This window comes from Phyllostomus hastatus, unplaced genomic scaffold (assembly GCF_019186645.2).
Source record: "Phyllostomus hastatus isolate PE091 unplaced genomic scaffold, TTU_PhHast_1.1 phas_scaffold_39, whole genome shotgun sequence".
Taxonomy (NCBI): domain Eukaryota; kingdom Metazoa; phylum Chordata; class Mammalia; order Chiroptera; family Phyllostomidae; genus Phyllostomus; species Phyllostomus hastatus.
This window is the reverse complement of record NW_025334028.1, coordinates 25,615,182-25,634,181: the sequence shown is the minus strand read 5'-3', so window position 1 is coordinate 25,634,181 and position 19,000 is coordinate 25,615,182. Positions and strand designations below refer to the sequence as shown.

Genomic DNA, 19,000 nt, shown 5'->3' with positions numbered 1-19,000 from the left:
TATCACAAATTTAGAAATAAAGACTCCTACAGTATTCACTAAGGTAAATACCGTAGTAAATTTAGATTCCATGTTAGCTTTCAAGGCTGCTAATGTTCAAAGAAATATTTATAGTATCTGTTTTAAAAAGTTTCATTTTAATTTTAGAATAAAATCTCAGCCATTTTGGGGAATTATTGTTAGCTAACTACTGTAATTTAATCATAATTAGTTATTATTATTAGTTAAGTATTATTGGTAAAGTACTTTTGTGTCCTTAAAGTGTACTTTAGAAATTTGTTGTTTTTGTAAAATTCTTGGTGGTATTAGTTTTTGTTTTCTCTGTTGAGTATGGTAAAACCTAGTAACCATTAGAGTTTTAGAGATCAATAAATAATACTTCCATTTCACTTCCTAAATTCAGAACCATCTGAAAAATAAAACAGGAATCAGACATGTGGAGAAGTAAATCATCAGCTTTATTCCTAAAGATCCTTAAGGATCTGTGGTAAAATGGACTTCGCATTATGCACCCTACCTCCTACTCCTGACCAAACTTTTCCAGTCAGGCACAGGCAAAGCATTTGTTTACATGGTCTTTTTTTGTTTGTTTGTTTTTCAATTCTTCCCCTTTCAAAATAGTCTTCTAATTTTAAGTTAGCTAGTTTACGAAAATGCGAACCCTTTATTTTACTGTAAATGAAGCTAAACTATTAGGACGATATTGAAAAGGAGAATAGCCTAAACTACCAAATAATTAAGGTTAAATTATTGACTAATGCAATTTTAATTAAGGAAACAAACATAATCTGAATTCTTTCTAACCTCAAATTCTGATTTTGTTCATAATAGGAAAACTTAGAAAGTGAGTTGAATTCACTTCGTGCTGATTATGATAATCTAGTATTAGACTATGAAAGACTAAGAAAAGAAAATGAAGAAATGGAATTGAAATTAAAAGAAAAGAATGATTTGGATGAATTTGAGGTTCTTGAAAGAAAAGCAGAAAAAGATCAAGAGGTAAGGATGCAGAAACATGAAACGAAACTAAAACAACATTTTTTAAAGAAGTATCATTCTCCTAAAGATTTATTTGTGAAGTTGAGCTTGAGGATCCAGCCATTTTCCACATGCATACACAATTTAGAGAATTAAAAAAAAATTCATTTATATTGTTTTTAAAATAATTAAATCATATTTGTTTCACTTGTGCTTATACACAACAAGAAGAAGGAATTCAAAACATCTTTGTGAAAGTTTAGCAAATCTTCTTATTAATGGATTTGCATTGAAGAAATTTTAATACCCAGCTGAATGTTTTATGTATGTATACTACATGTTAATGGATTTGTTTTCTTCAGAAAGTATAGTACTAAATCAATAGTTAGAACATTATTAGAGTAGCTGAGGAAGCTAATTTTCTACATTTCTTTTTTCATATAAGAAAGTTATAAAAATTAGTATAACTAATACCAAATAGTTTTAATGGAATTTTTAGAAATGAAAATCATTTACATTTCCTTAATGTATATTAGGCTCGTGTTAATAGAACCTACCTAACTCAAAAACCATGAAACTTTGGGTACTTAAATTGTCTTAAAGATTCAAGAAATCTCATAATGCAGAGAGTCCTTTGAGTTCACAGACACTATAAATTCTTTTGCAGAATTTTTGAATGTGAATTTATTTTTCTGGAACAAGAATCCATAGCTGGTATTATCCTTATGAAGTGATCTATGAATCCCCTGAAAAAATAAGAGTCAGTGTTTTGGTATAGTTCATTAAAATATGAGTTCATTTGCAGATACTTCTCCAATTTCTATATAGATAATCCCAAAGGGACACAGTTATTTTTCCTCAATATCAGTTTAGTTTCTCACCCTCTTTACCTTTTAAAAGGGAAAAAAAGGCTTCTGTGCCAAAACTATTATTTCTATTCTACCTACAAATTAAAGTTACTCCTATATTTCACAGGCATTTTATCCAGGGAAGTAAGAGTCGATAAGTTCTTAAGAGTTTCAATTAACTTGTTTTAAAATTTACGTATTAACAAAATGTAAGATGTCATGAAAAGAATACTAGACTTCAGTCAATAAAACCTGTTTCATTGAGAGGAGATGGTCTAGTGTCATGGTTAAGCGCCAAACTACCTGGATTTAAGCCCTAGTTTTGCTACTGGCTAGCTCACAGATTCAGACCTGGTGTATATTATTGGCATGGTCTTGAACAAGTCGTTGAATCTCACAGGGCTTACTTCATGTATATCTCCGTCCTTAAGGATAGTTCAGGGGCTTGCTATGATCCTTTCTGACTCCAGATTTTCATCTAATTTTGTATATATTTTTTGTTATAAATAATATGACATAAAATTAACTTTGGACATACATGTAGCAATGATTTCTCTAATTTCTTCATATACCATTTATACATGCAATTAATAACAAAAACTGAAGCTCACTGAATTGAATCACACACAAAAAGATCACAAAATAACACAGAATCTATGACTTAAAATTCACATCTTTGATTTTTTTCTCTTTTAACCACTATCAAGGGGGAAAATAATACTATTCTCTTTAGTTTTACTTGAACACAAACTGAAATTCTCAGCTCTGTAAGGTAAGCTAAAAGATTAAGTAATAAAAACTTACTCTAGTCAAAGTCCATTTTACAATATCTATTCCATGTTATACCAAAACCACAAGTCTATGTGCATAATAATGTTATGTGTATACAGTAAAATATGTTCCAAAATGTGCATTTGGGGGAAAAGTTTAACAAAAAAAGGAGTAACAGTCCAATTATGGCCTTAGGATACGTACCCTGGTTTGCCTAAGGGTTTCATGAAAAATCACCAAAGTTGTGGATAATTTTCAAGTGGGAATAATGTAATATAGCATATTTAAACAGTAAATATCCTATATGTTAGCAGGGAAAATAAACCAGGACAAGGATCATCATGCTGAGAACAAGAGAAATTTCAATCCTCTACCTATTTTAACTTGATCTATTTAATCTTATAATTTTCACAACTTGGAGGTTTTTGTCTTAAGAAGTTAAATTTCATTTCACTTGCAGCAAATTATATATAGTTGAAATCTGCAGTTTCCTATGTAGCAATGGATTAACTTTTGATCATATTGTACATTTTCTCTTCATGCTCAGCATCTTAAAACAATATATCATTTACCAGTGACATTCATCATTCCAAAAATCACTTAATCTTTTCCTGTTTCGAATACTTAAAATGAAGTGCCATTTCACATAAAAGTGGGAGAATTTTTGTTTCTGAATGCTTTTAAAAATTAAGATTGATTATTTAGTTTCTTATCAGTAGATGTGATTTTCTTGCACAAGTTAGAAACAGAAGAAAAAGTAAAAGAGCAAATTTAAATTATAACCAATACAAATGTCTAAAATTTTGCTGAACAAGAGGGTAGCCACTGATTACATATGCCACTTGAGCACTTGAAATGAGACCAGTTTGAATTGACTTAGTAGGAAAAAAAGAATTTTAAATATTTTCTTAATTATTATTGGTTACATGAAACAATGATAAAATTTCTTTAAATAAGGTGCTATTTTTGTAAGTCCCTTACATTCTATTGGAATTTGCATTTATTCTTTAGACTGTTGAAAAATATAAAACAAAAGCATTAACTTTACAGTATTTCCTCTAGAATAAACCAACAAGGTAATAGTCGATAATCCCATTTATATCATTATGGCTTTGGTGAACAGTAATATTGTAAAGGTACCATGAAGCTACTCTAACCCAAACCTAAATTCTAAATCATGACACATTAAAAACTATGCCAGTGTAAAGCCAAGTATAATTTATGGGAAGAAAAAAATACTTTAGGATATATACATTTTTTGTACTTACCCAAAACAGAAGTCTATTAGAAGTATATATTTTTAAAGTTTGATTACTACTTTATCTCCTCCAAGTGGTGCATACTAATTTACTTTTGAAGTTATTGTAGCTTTATTAACAGATGACAAATCTATCATTTGGGTCATGCTAAAGTCTCTTGTTTGCTGGCTTCCTGGGATTTTCATATGGTATTTTCATATTTTTTTGTTTGGTCGATTGGGCTTGGTGTTTTATTTGGGTTTTGGGTTTTTTGTTTTATACTTTTAAATAATGAGGTTCTGTTAACAGTAGCTTAAATAACTGATCTCTCAGTCCCTTCTTACTGTGTTGGGTGATTCTGAAGTAGTAATTCAATACTTTTTTTTTTTTTTTGCTTTATTAACTATTGGTTTGCTCTGTTGCCTGTTCACATGCTCTTACAGATGCAACTAATTCATGAAATTTCGAACTTAAAGAATTTAGTTAAGCATGCAGAAGTTTATAATCAAGATCTTGAGGTGAGCATTAATGTTGGTATTTCTACCGATAAGGAACTAGAAGTATAAAACAAATCATATGTAATTGAACATGATTTCTGAAAATAAAAAGGAATTATATTTTTTAAATATCAGCTTTTTTAATATTGCTGTGTAGCAGTTTAAACTGTTAAATATAAGTTCTTTTTAATCTCTTAGAAATCAAATACAATTAAATTGTTTTACTCACTTTTAATTTTTTTAGAATGAACTAAATTCAAAAGTAGATCTGCTTAAAGAAAAGGAAAACCAGATTAAGAAGCTACAGGAATACATAGACTCTCAGAAGTCAGAAAGTATGAAAATGGATTTGTCATACTCATCGGTAAAAATCAGGATTATTTTGTTGTGTGATCATATTAATGTTTATAGTATACCATCATTATTATCATCATAGCAAATGCTTAATTGAGCCAACTGTGTGCTGAGCATTGTCTTAATTGTTTTAGGTATAGTATTCAATCTTGGCAATAACCCTGTCAGACAATGAGACTAAATTAAGAACATTACCATTTTTACTGATAAAGACCCATTCATAGGGAGCTGAGGATGTCATCCTTTGAATGAACGTAAACAAGTTAGTGAAGAGCTTCCATTCAAAATTAGTAATTAAAAATGTTTTAAGTTTTTGAATTTCTTTTATATAAATGCAGGCAGAAATGCATAGTCAGTATCCTCAAGTGAGCATTTATATTGTTGTTAAGTATCTAGAACTATAAAACATGTAATTGAGCATGTATTCATAAATGTCATTAATTTCATTTCACTGATAGGAACACATTCTCATGATTATTTAAGTAACTTTTTAACAGTTTGAGTGTTTTTCAGAAACTGTTTTGATGACTTTGGTTAGATGGTGGCATTAAGTAAATTGAATTTTATGGTGAGATTGTTGGGTTTTTTTCTATTTGCTATCAGTCCACTTGATTACTTCAAGAAAGTATCATTTCAATTTTAGTTTTTAACATCCCTTTTTAAAAGGTAACAGTTTCTAGCTTGAATTTTTAAATATTTTCTATTCTTTTGTTTTTGTTTGAGTTTTTCAGAGTAGTCTTTTGTTACCTTCTGTTAGTACTTTTTTGCTCCTTCTAGTCATGGCAAATGACTCTTTTTAAAAGTATTCTCACTATTCTGAGGCCATGGGTAAGAAGGGCGCTTTTATATAATCTTGGAATAGGATTGATAGTAGCAAGCAGAATTCTTCTCTTTAAAAATTGTTTATCTCTTTTTATTCATTTTCATTCATGCATGCATGCATTCATTTATGTATTAGTATTTTTCCAAGGACATATGGTTGAATTTAGGTAAGCTAAAGTCTTGTTAACTGCCCGTTCTCTCTACAAATGGGACTTTGATTTTTTTTCATATACTTATAGGTCATTTGCATTTCCTCTTCCTTGGGTTACCTGTTTATATTTTTTTCTTTATTTCCCTATTGAATTGTTTTTCTTTTATATCTATGAATTAATATCCTTAGTTTTAATTATTAACTACTCACCTGTAGTGTTTTGGAGAGGATAACTTAAAATAAAAATGCGTAGGGAACTTTAGCATGCTAGCTGTGTGTGTATGTTTTCTAACTCTGAGAAAGTTAGATTTCACTAACAACTTTTGTTGTGTGTTTAGGAAGACACTGAAGACCTAAAACAAAAGAAACAGACTCTGCTCGATGCTGAAACTGTAGCCCTAGATGCAAAGAGAGAATCAGCCTTTCTTAGAAGTGAAAATCTGGAGTTGAAAGAGAAAATGGTAAGTGGTTTTTGCAGTATTTATAATAAAGCATTTGTAATGATCAGTATATTTTTGTAAATTTGCAATATTTCTCTCAATAGAAAGAACTTGAAAGTATTTGCAAACAAATGGAAAATGATATTCAGTTACATCAAAGCCGGTTGGAGGCAAAAAAGAAAATACAAATTGATCTGGAGAAAGAATTACAATCTTCTTTTAATGAAATAACAAGGCTCACCTCCCTTATAGATGGCAAAGTTCCAAAAGGTATTTTGTAATTTCAGACTACCCTTTCGCAAATCTGATTTTCTGTAAAAATGTACCCGAAGGATTTTGCAATTATATTCCAATGATCAAAAATCCATTGTTCTCTGATTTTTAAATAACTTAATATTAACTTTCATATATTATTTGTATCAGTATGTATAAATGTTTCCATGGACTTCAAATCATAAGGGTTAAAAATTACTTCTCGGATAAATTGGACCTGATCTGGAGAAAATGGTGATTCAGGAGCTATTAATATCTAGGGTGGTGGATAGATTTGAGGGGAACGATCACTCTGTAGTGCTTACAAGTGTTAAATTATAATGTACACCTATAACTTACATTTTTTAAAAACTACAGATTAATAATTAGATTAGCTATTTGTCAACATTGGTTCTTTTTAAAATAAATTTATATAATCTGATTAAAAATTTAACTATATAGTTTAAGTTGACCCAATAACCGCAGACTCTTTATTTAATTTACCAACAATTTCCTAGATTTGCTCTGTAACTTGGAATTGGAAAGAAAGATTACAGATCTCCAGAAAGAACTGAAGAAAGAAGTTGAAGTAAATGAAACCTTGCATAAAAAAGTTAACTTGCTCTCAGATTTGACATCTTTACCGTCAGAAGTAGAAATGCTAAGGAAAGAGGTAGAAACATTTTTAAGCAAATAACTCTTATTTTGATGGTAAAATTAAACCAGACAATATAGTGTTAAAGGAATGTGACAATTAAAATTTTGCCATTTCTCAGTCAAATCTTCACTTCATTTCAATGTCTCTTTTGCAGAAAAAGTTCTTTTCTGAAACTGCTTCATTAGGTCATACATTGTTAACATAACTAAGTGTTCCTTTTTTTCCCCATAGATAAATGATAAATCTGAAGAGCTATATCTCATGACATCAGAAAAGGATAAATTATTTTCTGAATTAACTCATAAGGAGAGTAGAATTCAAGATTTACTTGAAGAAATAAAGAAAACTAAAGATGACCTAGCATCTACCCATTTGAATTATAAAAGGATAGATCAAGAATTTGAAGATTTTAAAAATTGTCATAGTGAATTTGAACAAAAGTATAACATGGTCCTTGAAGAGAATGCAAGAGTAAATCAGGAAATAGAAAATCTCTCTAAACACAGAACTCAAGAACTTCAGCAGAATCAAGAGAGGTTAAATGAAGTAGAAGAGCTGAAGGAACAATTAGCAAGTAGAGACTCTAGTCTGCAAACTGTAGAAAGCGAGAAGACACTGATTACTGAGAAGCTTCAACAAACCTTAGAAGAAGTAAGAACCTTAACCCTAGAAAGGGATACCTTCAGACAGCTCCAAGAGAGCCTGCAAATTGAGAGAGACCAACTCAAAAGCGACATTGAGGATACTGTGCACATGGTAAGCTTTTCACTGATTCAATGTTGAAAACTCAGAGCCTCCTTAAAAATATTATAGGAGCCATCATTTATTATTTATGATCAAGTAGAAACTACAAAATTATTTTCATTTTTTCACCTTATTCTAATGGAAATGGTTTCTTATTTCTCTGACAAAGAACATAGACACCCAAGAACAATTACGAAGTGCTCTTGAGTCTTTGAAGCAATACCAAGAAACTATTAACGCACTAAAAATGAGAATTTCTGAGGAAAGCTCCAAGAATTCACATATAGAGGGAAACGTAGAAGAAACTAAGGATGAATTTCAGGAAGAGGTAAAGAGTTTCTGTTCCAAGTTTTCATATATTTATATATGAGCTTTCTTCTTAACCTCAAGCACTTAAGTTCATGATGGTAATTTCAGTCCTATTTATTACTCACAGTGGTTATTATAACTAACAATAATTTATAAACTTCATGCTGATATCTTTGAGATAACTTGAAATATAACTGCTTATAATCAATTTGAAAATGAAAAGGCAAAAACTATTAATTATAGCTAAAATATTTATGTCAGACTTTATGTACTAAACTTGTCTAGAGTTTACTATAAAATCAATGTGTGTATCATGTTTTTGTCTATTTCTAGTTCTTCAGCCATAATTTTACTACTGAGTGCTTAAATCTCACCTTAATTTATTCTAAGTAGTATGATTCATTTTTTTTTCTTAGACCTTAGGAGAATAAGTGCTTTACTAGTTATTTAATTAATACACGAGAACAGCTAGGATGCTAATGATGATTTTTTCTTTTTTAAGGGAGGTATGCCCTGGCCAGTGTGTCTCAGTTGGTTGGGCATCATCCCGCAAACCTAAAGGTCATGGGTTCAATTCCCAGTCTGAGCTTGTGCCCTGGGTGTTAGTTCAGTCCCTGTTTGGGATGCATGCAGGAGGCAGCCGATCAATGTTTCTCTCTCTGTCTCTCTCCTCCCCTTCCTCTCTCTAAAAATCAGTGAGCATGTCCTCAAGTGAGGATAAAAAAATAAAGGGGTAGTATATTATAGTGTGCTAGGGCTACCATAACAAGATGTAGACTAGGTGGCTAAAACAACAGAAATTTATTTTCTCCTAATTATGGATTCTAGAAATCCAAGGTTAAGGTACCTGAAAATTCTGTTTTTGGAGAGGCCTCTTGTTCTGGATTGCAGATGGTGCCTTTTTTCTGCATGGTCTCATGGTCTTTCTTCTGTGCACTTGAGCTGAGAAAGTGTCTGACATCTCTGTCTCTTAAAATATACCAGTCCTGTTGGATAACGGTCCCACTCTTATGACCTCAGTTAACCTTAATTACCCTCTTTAAGTGCCGTATCTCCATTAGTTACATTGGGGGTTAGGGCTTCAATAAATTTTAGGAGTATAAAATTCTGTCCATAATGAAGTAAGTGGAAACAACTGAAAATTGGTCATAAATACTTAGACACTATTGAAGCAGTTTCAGAGAAGATAACTTTTTTCTTAAATATTCAAAATTATTTAGAAAAAGCAGTGCCATATTATAGGAAAGGATGAAGCCAAAATACTATTTCTTTTCCTTCTTTAAATCTATTCCTTCAGCATCTCATAAGGCACTACTATCTTCCTTACTGATTCAGTCAGAAATTAGAGGATTATCTCACTACCATCTCTCCCTCCCCACCCACTCTATAATGCACACACTAAACCTTGTGGATTTTGAGGTGAGTGTGTGTGAAATCCTCCCACTTTCTCTGTACTTTGCTAGCACTGTAACTCAAACTGCCATTGTTTCTTTCTTTCTCTGAGTGTCTGCAATAGCCTCCTAACCAATCTCCCTACATTCATTCTTACACTTTTCTGATTTATCCTTCATTCTAAGCCCAGGAAATCGTTTCTCCTTAAAACACTTTAATAGTGAATTGTTACTCTTGTCATAAAGATCAGAATCCTTTGCAAGGCCTAGGAGGCCCTGGATCCCAGACCCTGCTGGTATCTAGTGTTATTTCAGTTCTCTCTTCCTGCTATTCTTAGTGCTCCAGCAACTCTACTCTGTTGCTCTTCCTCATTTCGTGGCTTTCAGATGTTCTGGTCTCCCTACCTGCAGGATTACCAGTTTTACCATATCCCACCCCCAAAGCACTCACTGTGGTTTAGCTTTTCCACTAATACCTTAAGAGAAATCAGTTTGGTAAGATTTGACATAATGTCTACTTGCCCCCTAAAGTGTCTCAAAACAGCAGAGACCCTGTAAGTCTTGTTTCCTGTTTTATCTCCAGCCTATAATAGCACACTGACATCACAGTGAGCCCTCTATAAATAAGTGCTAAATACCTGAAAAATGGAAGAGTGGGGAAGTGGGAAGACTGGTCTGTAAATGAACCCTTAAATCCTGGCTTAGTTGTTTTAGAAAGTATCCTCATATCTTTTCCCCTAAGATAAAATAAAGTACTTTTGGATATCAACTGTGTTATTTTATGATTGTCTTAAGATCCAAGAAGCTCAAGACATACAAGAACAGTCCTTTAATAAGAAGGAAAAAGACAATGAGACTAAGAAAATAATCAGTGAGATGGAGCAATTGAAGGAGCAACTGAAAACTAAAGAGTCAATTCTGCTAAGATTAGAAATGGAAAAGCATGAGTTGTCTGAGCGACTTCAAGAAAGTCATGAAGAAATGGAATCTATAGCTAAGGAGAGAGATGATCTACAGAGGCTACAGAAAGTTCTTCAGTCTGAAAATGACCAACTCAAAGAAAATATGGAAGAAATTGTAGCTAAAGTAGGTTGAATTCTTTTCCCTACATATGTGTGATTTCCTTTTAAATATTTTATAAGCAAAATTTTTTGTGGAAACTAAGCCCTTTGGAAGAAGGAATCAGAATGTAATGGTTATCATTTTTCTATAAAGTTCTTACAATTTCTTCTATTTAATAAAGCATCTAGAAACTGAAGAGGAGCTTAAAGTTGCCCATTGTCACCTGGCAGAACAGGAGGAAACTATTGATAAGCTGAGAGTGAACCTTTCAGAGAGGGAAACTGAACTGTCAAGCTTCCAAAAGGAATTAGAAACAACCAATGACGGATCACAGAAGAAGGTAAATCGGGGGTAAAGGAACAGTGGAGGGAAAACCTCATGGAGGTAACTAACTGAATTACTAAGACTACTTACTGTTTACCTACTAAATATTTTTGGAGAGCATAGCATTATTTTATATATATCTATATATTTAAAAATATAATATATTTTAATATATTATATATATATTAAAATTCTATAACTAGAATTACCTTTTGGAGGGTGGGCCCCTTATAGTACAGGCTACCCCTGCTAGATGAGTGTTCTGGAAACCCATCTGTGTCAGTATACAGCTGGCATTGTTGTGAGAGGCTGCATTCAGCTTCAGTGAATATTTTTTGAAGACTCTTACATTGCATTTGCCCATTTCATAATGGATGATTCATGAGTGCCCACACGTACTGAGTGCTCAGCAGTTTTTGACCAAAAACAGCATGACCCCCATGTCTACCCTCCCTATTCACCTGATCTCACCCCAGGCAATTTTTTTGTTGTTGTCCTGGATGAAAAAGTCCTCAAAGGGAAACATTTTGCCTCCATGGAAGAGGTGAAACAAAAAACAGTAGAAGCACTAAAAGGCATCAAAACGATGAGTTTAAAAACTATTTTGAGCAGTGGAAAAATTGTCTCAATAGGTGTATTGCATCAAATGGGAAATGCTTTTTTAAGGTGACTGAAAATTAAACTTGTAAGAATACACTATTTTTTATAGATAAGTTCTGGGGGTTTCTTTCAGTTTCCCCTCAATTATATGCACATGTATACACACAAAACACACATATCCATACATGTATATACATATACACACATATAAACACATTTTATTAATATGTGTATGTAATTTTGGGCCCTTATCATTATTTTAAGATGCAAGAGCTTCATGAAAAACAAGAACAATTTATTTGCCTCAAAGAAATCAGTGAGACTCAGGAAAAAATGAGTGAACTGGCACAATTAAAGGAACAACTCAAGGCCAAAGATTTTTCATTAGGAAGCATAGAAAGCGAGAGGCTTGAGTTAACGAAGAGACTTCAGGAAAGTCAAGAAGAAATAAAAATTATAATTAAAGAAAGAGATGAACTGAAAAGGATGCAAGAGACCCTTCAAATGGAAAGAGACCAAATCAAAGAAGATAATAAAGAACTTGTAGCTGAAGTAAGTTTCCCTCTTTTGATTTTTTTTGGGGGGATAAAAAAATATTATAATAACAGTGATGCTCACTATTGTTTTATTCATTTGCTTCAAGGGACAGAAAATCAAAGAGGAACTAAAAAGTACTTATACCATTCTGAAGGAGTACCAAGAAACAATTAATACAAGGGATATATCAGAAAAGACAGATCAAGAAGCAAATATTCAGAGAGATTTAGAAAATTCAGATAACGAATTATGGGGAAAGGTAGGTCTTACTGAGTTGGAAAATGGCATCTGATTCTCTTATCCCTCAAATATCTGTTCCTCATATCCCTATGGAAGAAAATAATACATACATTAAACCAAATGTAAAGATGATTGATTTAATTTAGAAACAAATCTCCTTTTTCCTAGAATCTCTGCTTATGTCCCAATGTGTTTTGTGATTTTCTCAGATTCAAGAATCTCAAGAAAAAGAACATCAGCTTCTTGAGATGAAAGCTTTAAATGAGACTCAGGAAAAAATGTGTGAAATGGAATACTTGAAGAAGCAACTTGAAACCCAAAAGTCAACTCTGGAAAACCTAGAAATGGAGAACATAAGGTTAACTCAGAGACTCCAGGACAACCTTGAAGAAATACAATCTGTTACAAAAGAAAGAGATGACCTTAGAAGTGTAGAGGAGACTCTCAAAGTAGAGAGAGACCAGCTCAAGGAAAACCTAAGAGAAACTATAATTAGAGTGAGTGACCTTCTTTTTCCCCTTGTGCTAAATATGACATTGTGTCCCAAAAGAACCATGGACAGTAGGGTTGTTGGGAATGTAAAATAAGCCCAATGCTGGGGAAGGTTGAAGGAGGAAAGGAGGGTGTATTTGCTAATATCTTCCAAATATTTTAATAAGTTTATTCGCTGATCCAAAAAGTTCAATTGTGGCTATTTATCCTGCATAAGTTAGCACACTTGTGCAAAGATTTGTAGAAGAATAGTCATTGCAGCAAGTTGCAATAACAAAATAAAACAAACAAAAACATCACGAAAATTCTAACTGCCCGTTAGTAGGGTACTGGTTAAATAAGTGCAGCACATTCAGAGCATGGAATACTAGGCCACAGATAAAGAGTGAAGTAAAGCTATGGTGCTGTTTCAGGTGCGTCTAATAGGGAAATTGTAGAGTAGTATATCTGGCATGTATTAACATCCGAAAGTCACTTAGAGTATGTGCACTAGGAGGATAAGGAGGGAGGGGAATTTTTACTGCTTACTTGTACTTTTCTACATATAGTTTGAATTGTATTACTCTGAATATATTATTTTCCTTTCTCTAATAACAAAGGACCTGGAAAAACAAGAAGAATTAAGGATTACAAACTTAGATCTGAAGGAGCACCAGGAAATTATTGATGAACTCAGAAGGATTATTTCTGAGAAGACAGATGAAATATCAAATGCACAAATGGATTTAGAAAACAAAAATAGTGCCTTAAAAGCACAGGTATTTCTTTTAAGTTGTTACCTAAGTAACAGTTTTGAATCAGGACTTTTGTGTAATGAAACAGGATATGAATTAGCCTAATATTGGGGATAGGTAGAGATTTGTGTACATAATTTAGAATTGTTATTTAGCTTTTTATCAATAACTGTTTATATATTAATTTATTATGTGATTATTTCAAGAGCCAAGAACTTCAGGAGAAAGAACATCAACTTCTGATGTTAAAAAATGATCTGAAGGAAAATATGTATCAAACAGAGCAATTGAAGAAGCAATTGGAGGCCCAGAATTCAATCTTGGAAAGTACAGAAGCAGAGAAGTTAAGGTTGACTAAGCAACTTCATGAAAACCTTGAAGAAGTAAGATGTGTTACTGCGGAAAGAGATAGCCTAAGACAAATGGAAGGAACCCTCAAAATGGAGGGAGACCAGCTCAGAGAAAGCCTCAGAGAAACAGAAGCTAAGGTAAGTTACACTCCTACCTCTTGCATGTTTTTCTGACAGCAGTTAACCCTTTGATATAAACATACACAAACACACAGGTAAACCACAGCTGTTCATTGTAACAATTTGTAACAAAAATTGGGAAACAACCTAAGTGTCCTTCAGAAGGAAACTGGATAAAGATAAACAATATGTCAGAATACTATGGTAGAAAAAAAAAATTAAATAGATTTGGGTGTCCTAATTTGGAACTCAAAATAACCCTTAGTGGGAAAAGCAAGCTGTAAAATCGTAGATGTATGTCTTTGCCTCTGGAAAGTAGGAGGAAAAGGTTGTTGCGGGGAGAAGACAGGAGAGGGAAAAGCTTATAACTTTCTAGCAATAAAAATGTAGACTAAGAAGTACTAGTTTTATTATTTTTTACTAAGAAAATGTATTACTGTCATTAATAAGTACTAGTTAACATTAAGATAAGTCACTGTTCTTAAAATTTCTCTAATGATAAAGAATCTGGGAAAAGAGGAACTAGGAACTGCTCACAGGCATCTGGAGAAGCACCAGGAAACTAGGATGAACTCAGAAAGGTTATTTCTGAGAAGACAGATGAAATATCAAACAAGCACATAACTTTAGAAAATGTAAACACTATTATAAGAAAAGATGGGGTTTGACAGGGAGGGCTTTGATTAGATATGTTTTCTTTGTACCTAAAATCCATTAGGGATGTCAAATGGTTTAGCTGGAAAACAGCTTTGCAGTTTTTAACTAACTCTAAATATTCAGTCGCCTCTGGCTCAGTACAACTACTCCTTGGGTATGTACCTAAGAGAAAAGAGTGCATACTTCAACATAACGATATGTAAAAGAATATTCATAACACTGCTAATCATAATAGAAAAAATGAAAACAACTCAAATGCCTACTGACAAGAGAATGAATAAAATACGTTGTGATTTGTAAGATCAAAAGCAGGCAAAACTCTAGGATGAGAAAGTCAGATAATAGTTGTAGCATAGGAAATGTAGGCACTTTATAGGGTGTTAGAAAGGTTGTGTATTTTAATTTGGGTTGTAAGTACATAGATGTATACATATGTGAAGAATAATGGAACTATACACCTTAGAGCACTTATGTATATTATAACTCAAAAGAAAGTAATTTCTGTGTGGAACTCTGTAGAGTATTCGTAAGAGTGACATGGGAAAACTGTTGTCTTAACCAATTTAGAAACTATTCTTTATCCTTCCCGTTAAAACCATCTGTATCCTAACATGTTATCTTATGATCAACCTAAGATCCATGAACTTAAGGCAAATGAACATCAATTCTTGAAGTTAAAAGAAGAGGTCAGTGAGACACAGAAAAAAGTGTCTGAAATGGAGCTATTAAAGAAACAAATCAAAGCCCAAAGTTTAACTCTGGATAAAATAGAAATGGAGAACTTAAATTTGGCTCAGAAACTTCATGAAAACCTGGAGGAAATGAAATCTGTAATGAAAGAAAGAGATAATCTAAGAAGAGTAGAAGAGATTCTCAAACTGGAAAGAGACCAACTCAAGGCAGACCTGCAAGAAACCATAGCTAGAGTGAGTTGTTCTCCTTCTTTCTATCCAGTAAACATGTTTTTAATACAAGAGGCTTCCTTCTTTCAAAATAAATGATACTGTTGTTGAAATGTAAATGTTACATAATCTTTTAGGAAGATGGTTTGATACATCTTATTAACAATTTATCAGCATGTACATTTATTATAGCAATTTTACTTCTAGAAGTTTATCCTATGAGTATATTCACACATTTGGGTAGAAATACAGCAGTGTTTACTACAACATTGCAATCCAAATGTCCAAGAAAGCACTGGCTCCTCTGAGTACTGTAATAGTACGTGTGAGAATGAGGCGTGTGATACTGATTGAGAACAATGTCCACATGGTATGAGAGGTGAAAAGTAAATGGCAGAGTTCAAAGGGAGCAAGACTGGGGTGGGTTTGGCTCAGCATGGAAACTTTTACTTTATAGCCTTCTGCACTGTTCTAATTTAGTGGTGGAATAGTGGTTGTTTTAACTATAAGCATGCATTTTTTAAGATTTTATTTAGCTCATGATTAAGAAAGGCAGTGTTTCTTTATTTTATCATTTCTCAATTTCTAATAATAAAGGATCTGGAAACACAACAGGAACTAAAAATTGCTTATATGCATTTGAAACAGCACCAAGAAACTATTGATAAATTTAAAGAAACAGTTTCAGAGAAAACAACTCAGATTTCAAATATGAAAAAGGATTTAAATAAATCAAAAGATGATTTACAGGAAAAGGTATGTGTTGTTTGTTCTTTTGGGAGTGTCCAAAATTATTTGTGAAATAAGAGGATATAGATACAGATATGTAGACATAGAATATATATGTACATATATAACAAATAGACACTAGTTAACTTCTTTGAAGGAGCTCTGTTTATATTCTAATTTGTTTTATAATTATCTCAAGATCCAAGAGCTTCAGAAAAAAGAGCTTCAACTTCTCAAAATGAAAGAAGTTATCAATAAAACTCATAAAAAAATGAATGAAATGGAACGATTGAAGAAGAAATTTGAGGCTCAAATTTTATCTATACAAAGTGTGGAAATGGATAACTCATACATGACTAAGAAACTTCATGAAAGCCTTGAAGAAATAAGAATTGTAGCTAAGGAAAGAGATGAGCTAAAGAGAATAAAAGAGTCTCTCAAAATGGAAAGAGACCAATTCAGAGAAACCTTAAGAAAAATGATAGCTAGAGTGAGTTCAGAATCTTCCCCCATCTAGTAACTATTTGTAAGAACCAGCTTTGTTTTGTTGTTCTTGTTGTTGTTGTTTTTAGTTTTTATTTCCATCATCATTTATCCCCCCATATCCTCTTCTGCCTCTACCCCCTCACCCCTGCAGTCACCACACTGTCCATGAGTTCATTCTCTTTTTTTTCTTTTTTGTTGATTTTTTTAATGGTAACAATGGTTTGTTTTGTTGTTTTTCTTCAAATACCTACCGACAATAAAGTATAATGGGGAAACTTACATAATTTTTTACACAAATAGGAAATACAGTTTTCTTTTAAAAACCAAAATGTTTATAAAGGGATTTAAAACCAAGAAATAGTATTATTCTCAATGGAGAAATATTTGAAGGATTTGATTTGTAAAATGTTAAATATCCCATTTCACTGCCTCTACATGACAGTTTTAGACATGGTCTCCTGTTAATGGAGTTAGAAGGAAACAGGCAAGATAAATATAAAAACAGGATGTTGTTCTAGTATACTGTTTAATTTGAATATCTAAAAAACCAGTCAAGCAATTACATGAAATCTACAAAAAATCTTTTTTGTTCTCATATTTCAATAATAAAGAATAAAGTGGAAAATAACATCATTTGCCCTGGCTGGCATAGCTCAGTGGATTGAGCACAGGCTGCGAACCAAAAGGTCGCAGGTTCGATTTCCAGTCAGGGCACATGCCTGGGTTGCAGGCCACGGCCCCCAGCAACCGCACATTGATGTTTCTCTCTCTCTCTTTCTCCCTCCCTTCCCTCTCTGAAAATAAATAAATAAAATCTTTTAAAAAAATAATAACATCATTTGTAATCTCAGTAGAAATATCAGACACTTGAGAATCATTTTTATGTTGACTTGACCTAACTAAATTTACAAAGAGATTTAAATCACTAAAAAATACTTTACTGAACAATTAATCATTCTTTTAGGTACTCTAATTAACAAGATAAAGGGAGAAAATATTTTGTATTTTACAGAAATAAAAATGTAAACAGGATATGAGTTTTCTGTTTCAAAGCACTGGGAAGAATATGTTAGTAGGGCTTGGAACACCACAGATAGTACACATGGTTTTGCTAGCATGTTTAGTTGGCAGCAATGATTCTTATTCAGAGATTTGGAAAGGTAGGCACCAGAGAAATCTAAAATCTAATTTGACACTATGAAGCTTACAGGAACAAATTCTATCTCCAAAAAGTATGTAGTTCTCTCATTTTTATTTCCTAATGAGTTGAGGTCTCTCACTACAAGACTTAATGGTACTATTATTCTTTTTCTGACCATTTTTAACATTGCTTTTGAATTACAAGTATAATATTTAATTCCACTATTAAAACTTTATATATAGTATATAATTGAAAAAGTATAAGTAGACATTACCTGTGAATGTAGTTATGGCTGAAGCCTTATTTTTTTCTTTGTGTCAAAGCAGGATCAACAGAACAACAAAGAGTTGGTAAAATATGAAAAAAAGTTACTGTGTGATGAAAAACAGCACCTTACAGAAAGCCTGAGAGAAAAGTGCTTTCGGATAAAAGTAAGTGCCCCCTGTTAAAATTACAAATCAATATTGTGCCTGCCAAAGGTCTATGAGCAGCAACAGTCACCTGGTGTGCCACAAGAATTTTTAAAACATGCGATACCTGACTGTTTAGTCAGGGGCAGGGACCTCTTTTCCCTTAGATTGTCAAATAAAAAGGTGACAACAGCCAACACAATAGCCACCGGGTGTGAATGAATCAAAATTATATCTATTTGTTTTGTCAGATCAGCAAAAAATGTAAAACACTTTTTGGTGTGCTGCAGAATTTTAGTAGTTAGTTTATAAGTGCCATGAGATGAAAAAGGCTAAAAAAGTTGGTCTTTGGAATCAGAGGAACCTCCGTGGAATAAAATGATAATACTCAATATGTTTCTAAACTTCCTAGTGCAGGTATGCATTTGTGTGTGTGTTTGTACACACAAACAGAACAGTTGGGGCTTGTGATTTTAAGGCCTCACTGGAAAGATGATATTTGAGCAAATACCTGAAAGACGTGAAGGTTTGAGCCATACAGGTGTCTGCAGGACAGGTAGCATTGGCAGGGGAAACATACAAAGCTCCTGTGGGGAGCTTGTTGTATGGGTTCCAGGAACATCGTAAAGGGAGAAAGCTAGTAAGAAATGAGGTCAGAGAGCTAATTGGGAGGAGGCAGTGGTGGGGCCTTAAAAAGACTTTGGATTTTACTCAGAAAGAGATGGAGATTCATTGCAGGGTTATGACCATTTTCGTGATCAGA

At 32.7% G+C, this 19,000-nt stretch overlaps 1 protein-coding gene across 5 annotated transcripts in view; it reads left to right on the top strand.

The window, feature by feature from the left end:
* CENPE (centromere protein E) overlaps positions 1 to 19,000 on the top strand; it is a 63,185-nt gene that overhangs the window by 22,308 nt on the left and 21,877 nt on the right. For 2 of the 5 annotated variants that reach the window (XM_045820411.1, XM_045820412.1), the window contains exons 16-34: positions 832 to 999; positions 4,279 to 4,353; positions 4,577 to 4,696; positions 5,998 to 6,120; positions 6,204 to 6,369; positions 6,870 to 7,024; positions 7,241 to 7,765; positions 7,923 to 8,081; positions 10,249 to 10,539; positions 10,697 to 10,855; positions 11,704 to 11,991; positions 12,083 to 12,235; positions 12,426 to 12,713; positions 13,308 to 13,466; positions 13,649 to 13,930; positions 15,205 to 15,495; positions 16,069 to 16,227; positions 16,400 to 16,690; positions 18,154 to 18,258. In XM_045820411.1, the coding sequence (XP_045676367.1) occupies positions 832 to 999; positions 4,279 to 4,353; positions 4,577 to 4,696; positions 5,998 to 6,120; positions 6,204 to 6,369; positions 6,870 to 7,024; positions 7,241 to 7,765; positions 7,923 to 8,081; positions 10,249 to 10,539; positions 10,697 to 10,855; positions 11,704 to 11,991; positions 12,083 to 12,235; positions 12,426 to 12,713; positions 13,308 to 13,466; positions 13,649 to 13,930; positions 15,205 to 15,495; positions 16,069 to 16,227; positions 16,400 to 16,690; positions 18,154 to 18,258 (3,957 nt within the window). Of the gene's footprint in view, positions 1 to 831; positions 1,000 to 4,278; positions 4,354 to 4,576; positions 4,697 to 5,997; positions 6,121 to 6,203; positions 6,370 to 6,869; positions 7,025 to 7,240; positions 7,766 to 7,922; positions 8,082 to 10,248; positions 10,540 to 10,696; positions 10,856 to 11,703; positions 11,992 to 12,082; positions 12,236 to 12,425; positions 12,714 to 13,307; positions 13,467 to 13,648; positions 13,931 to 15,204; positions 15,496 to 16,068; positions 16,228 to 16,399; positions 16,691 to 18,150; positions 18,259 to 19,000 lie in introns of all 5 variants that reach the window. The other 3 variants (XM_045820414.1, XM_045820413.1, XM_045820415.1) reach the window with 3 other exon arrangements.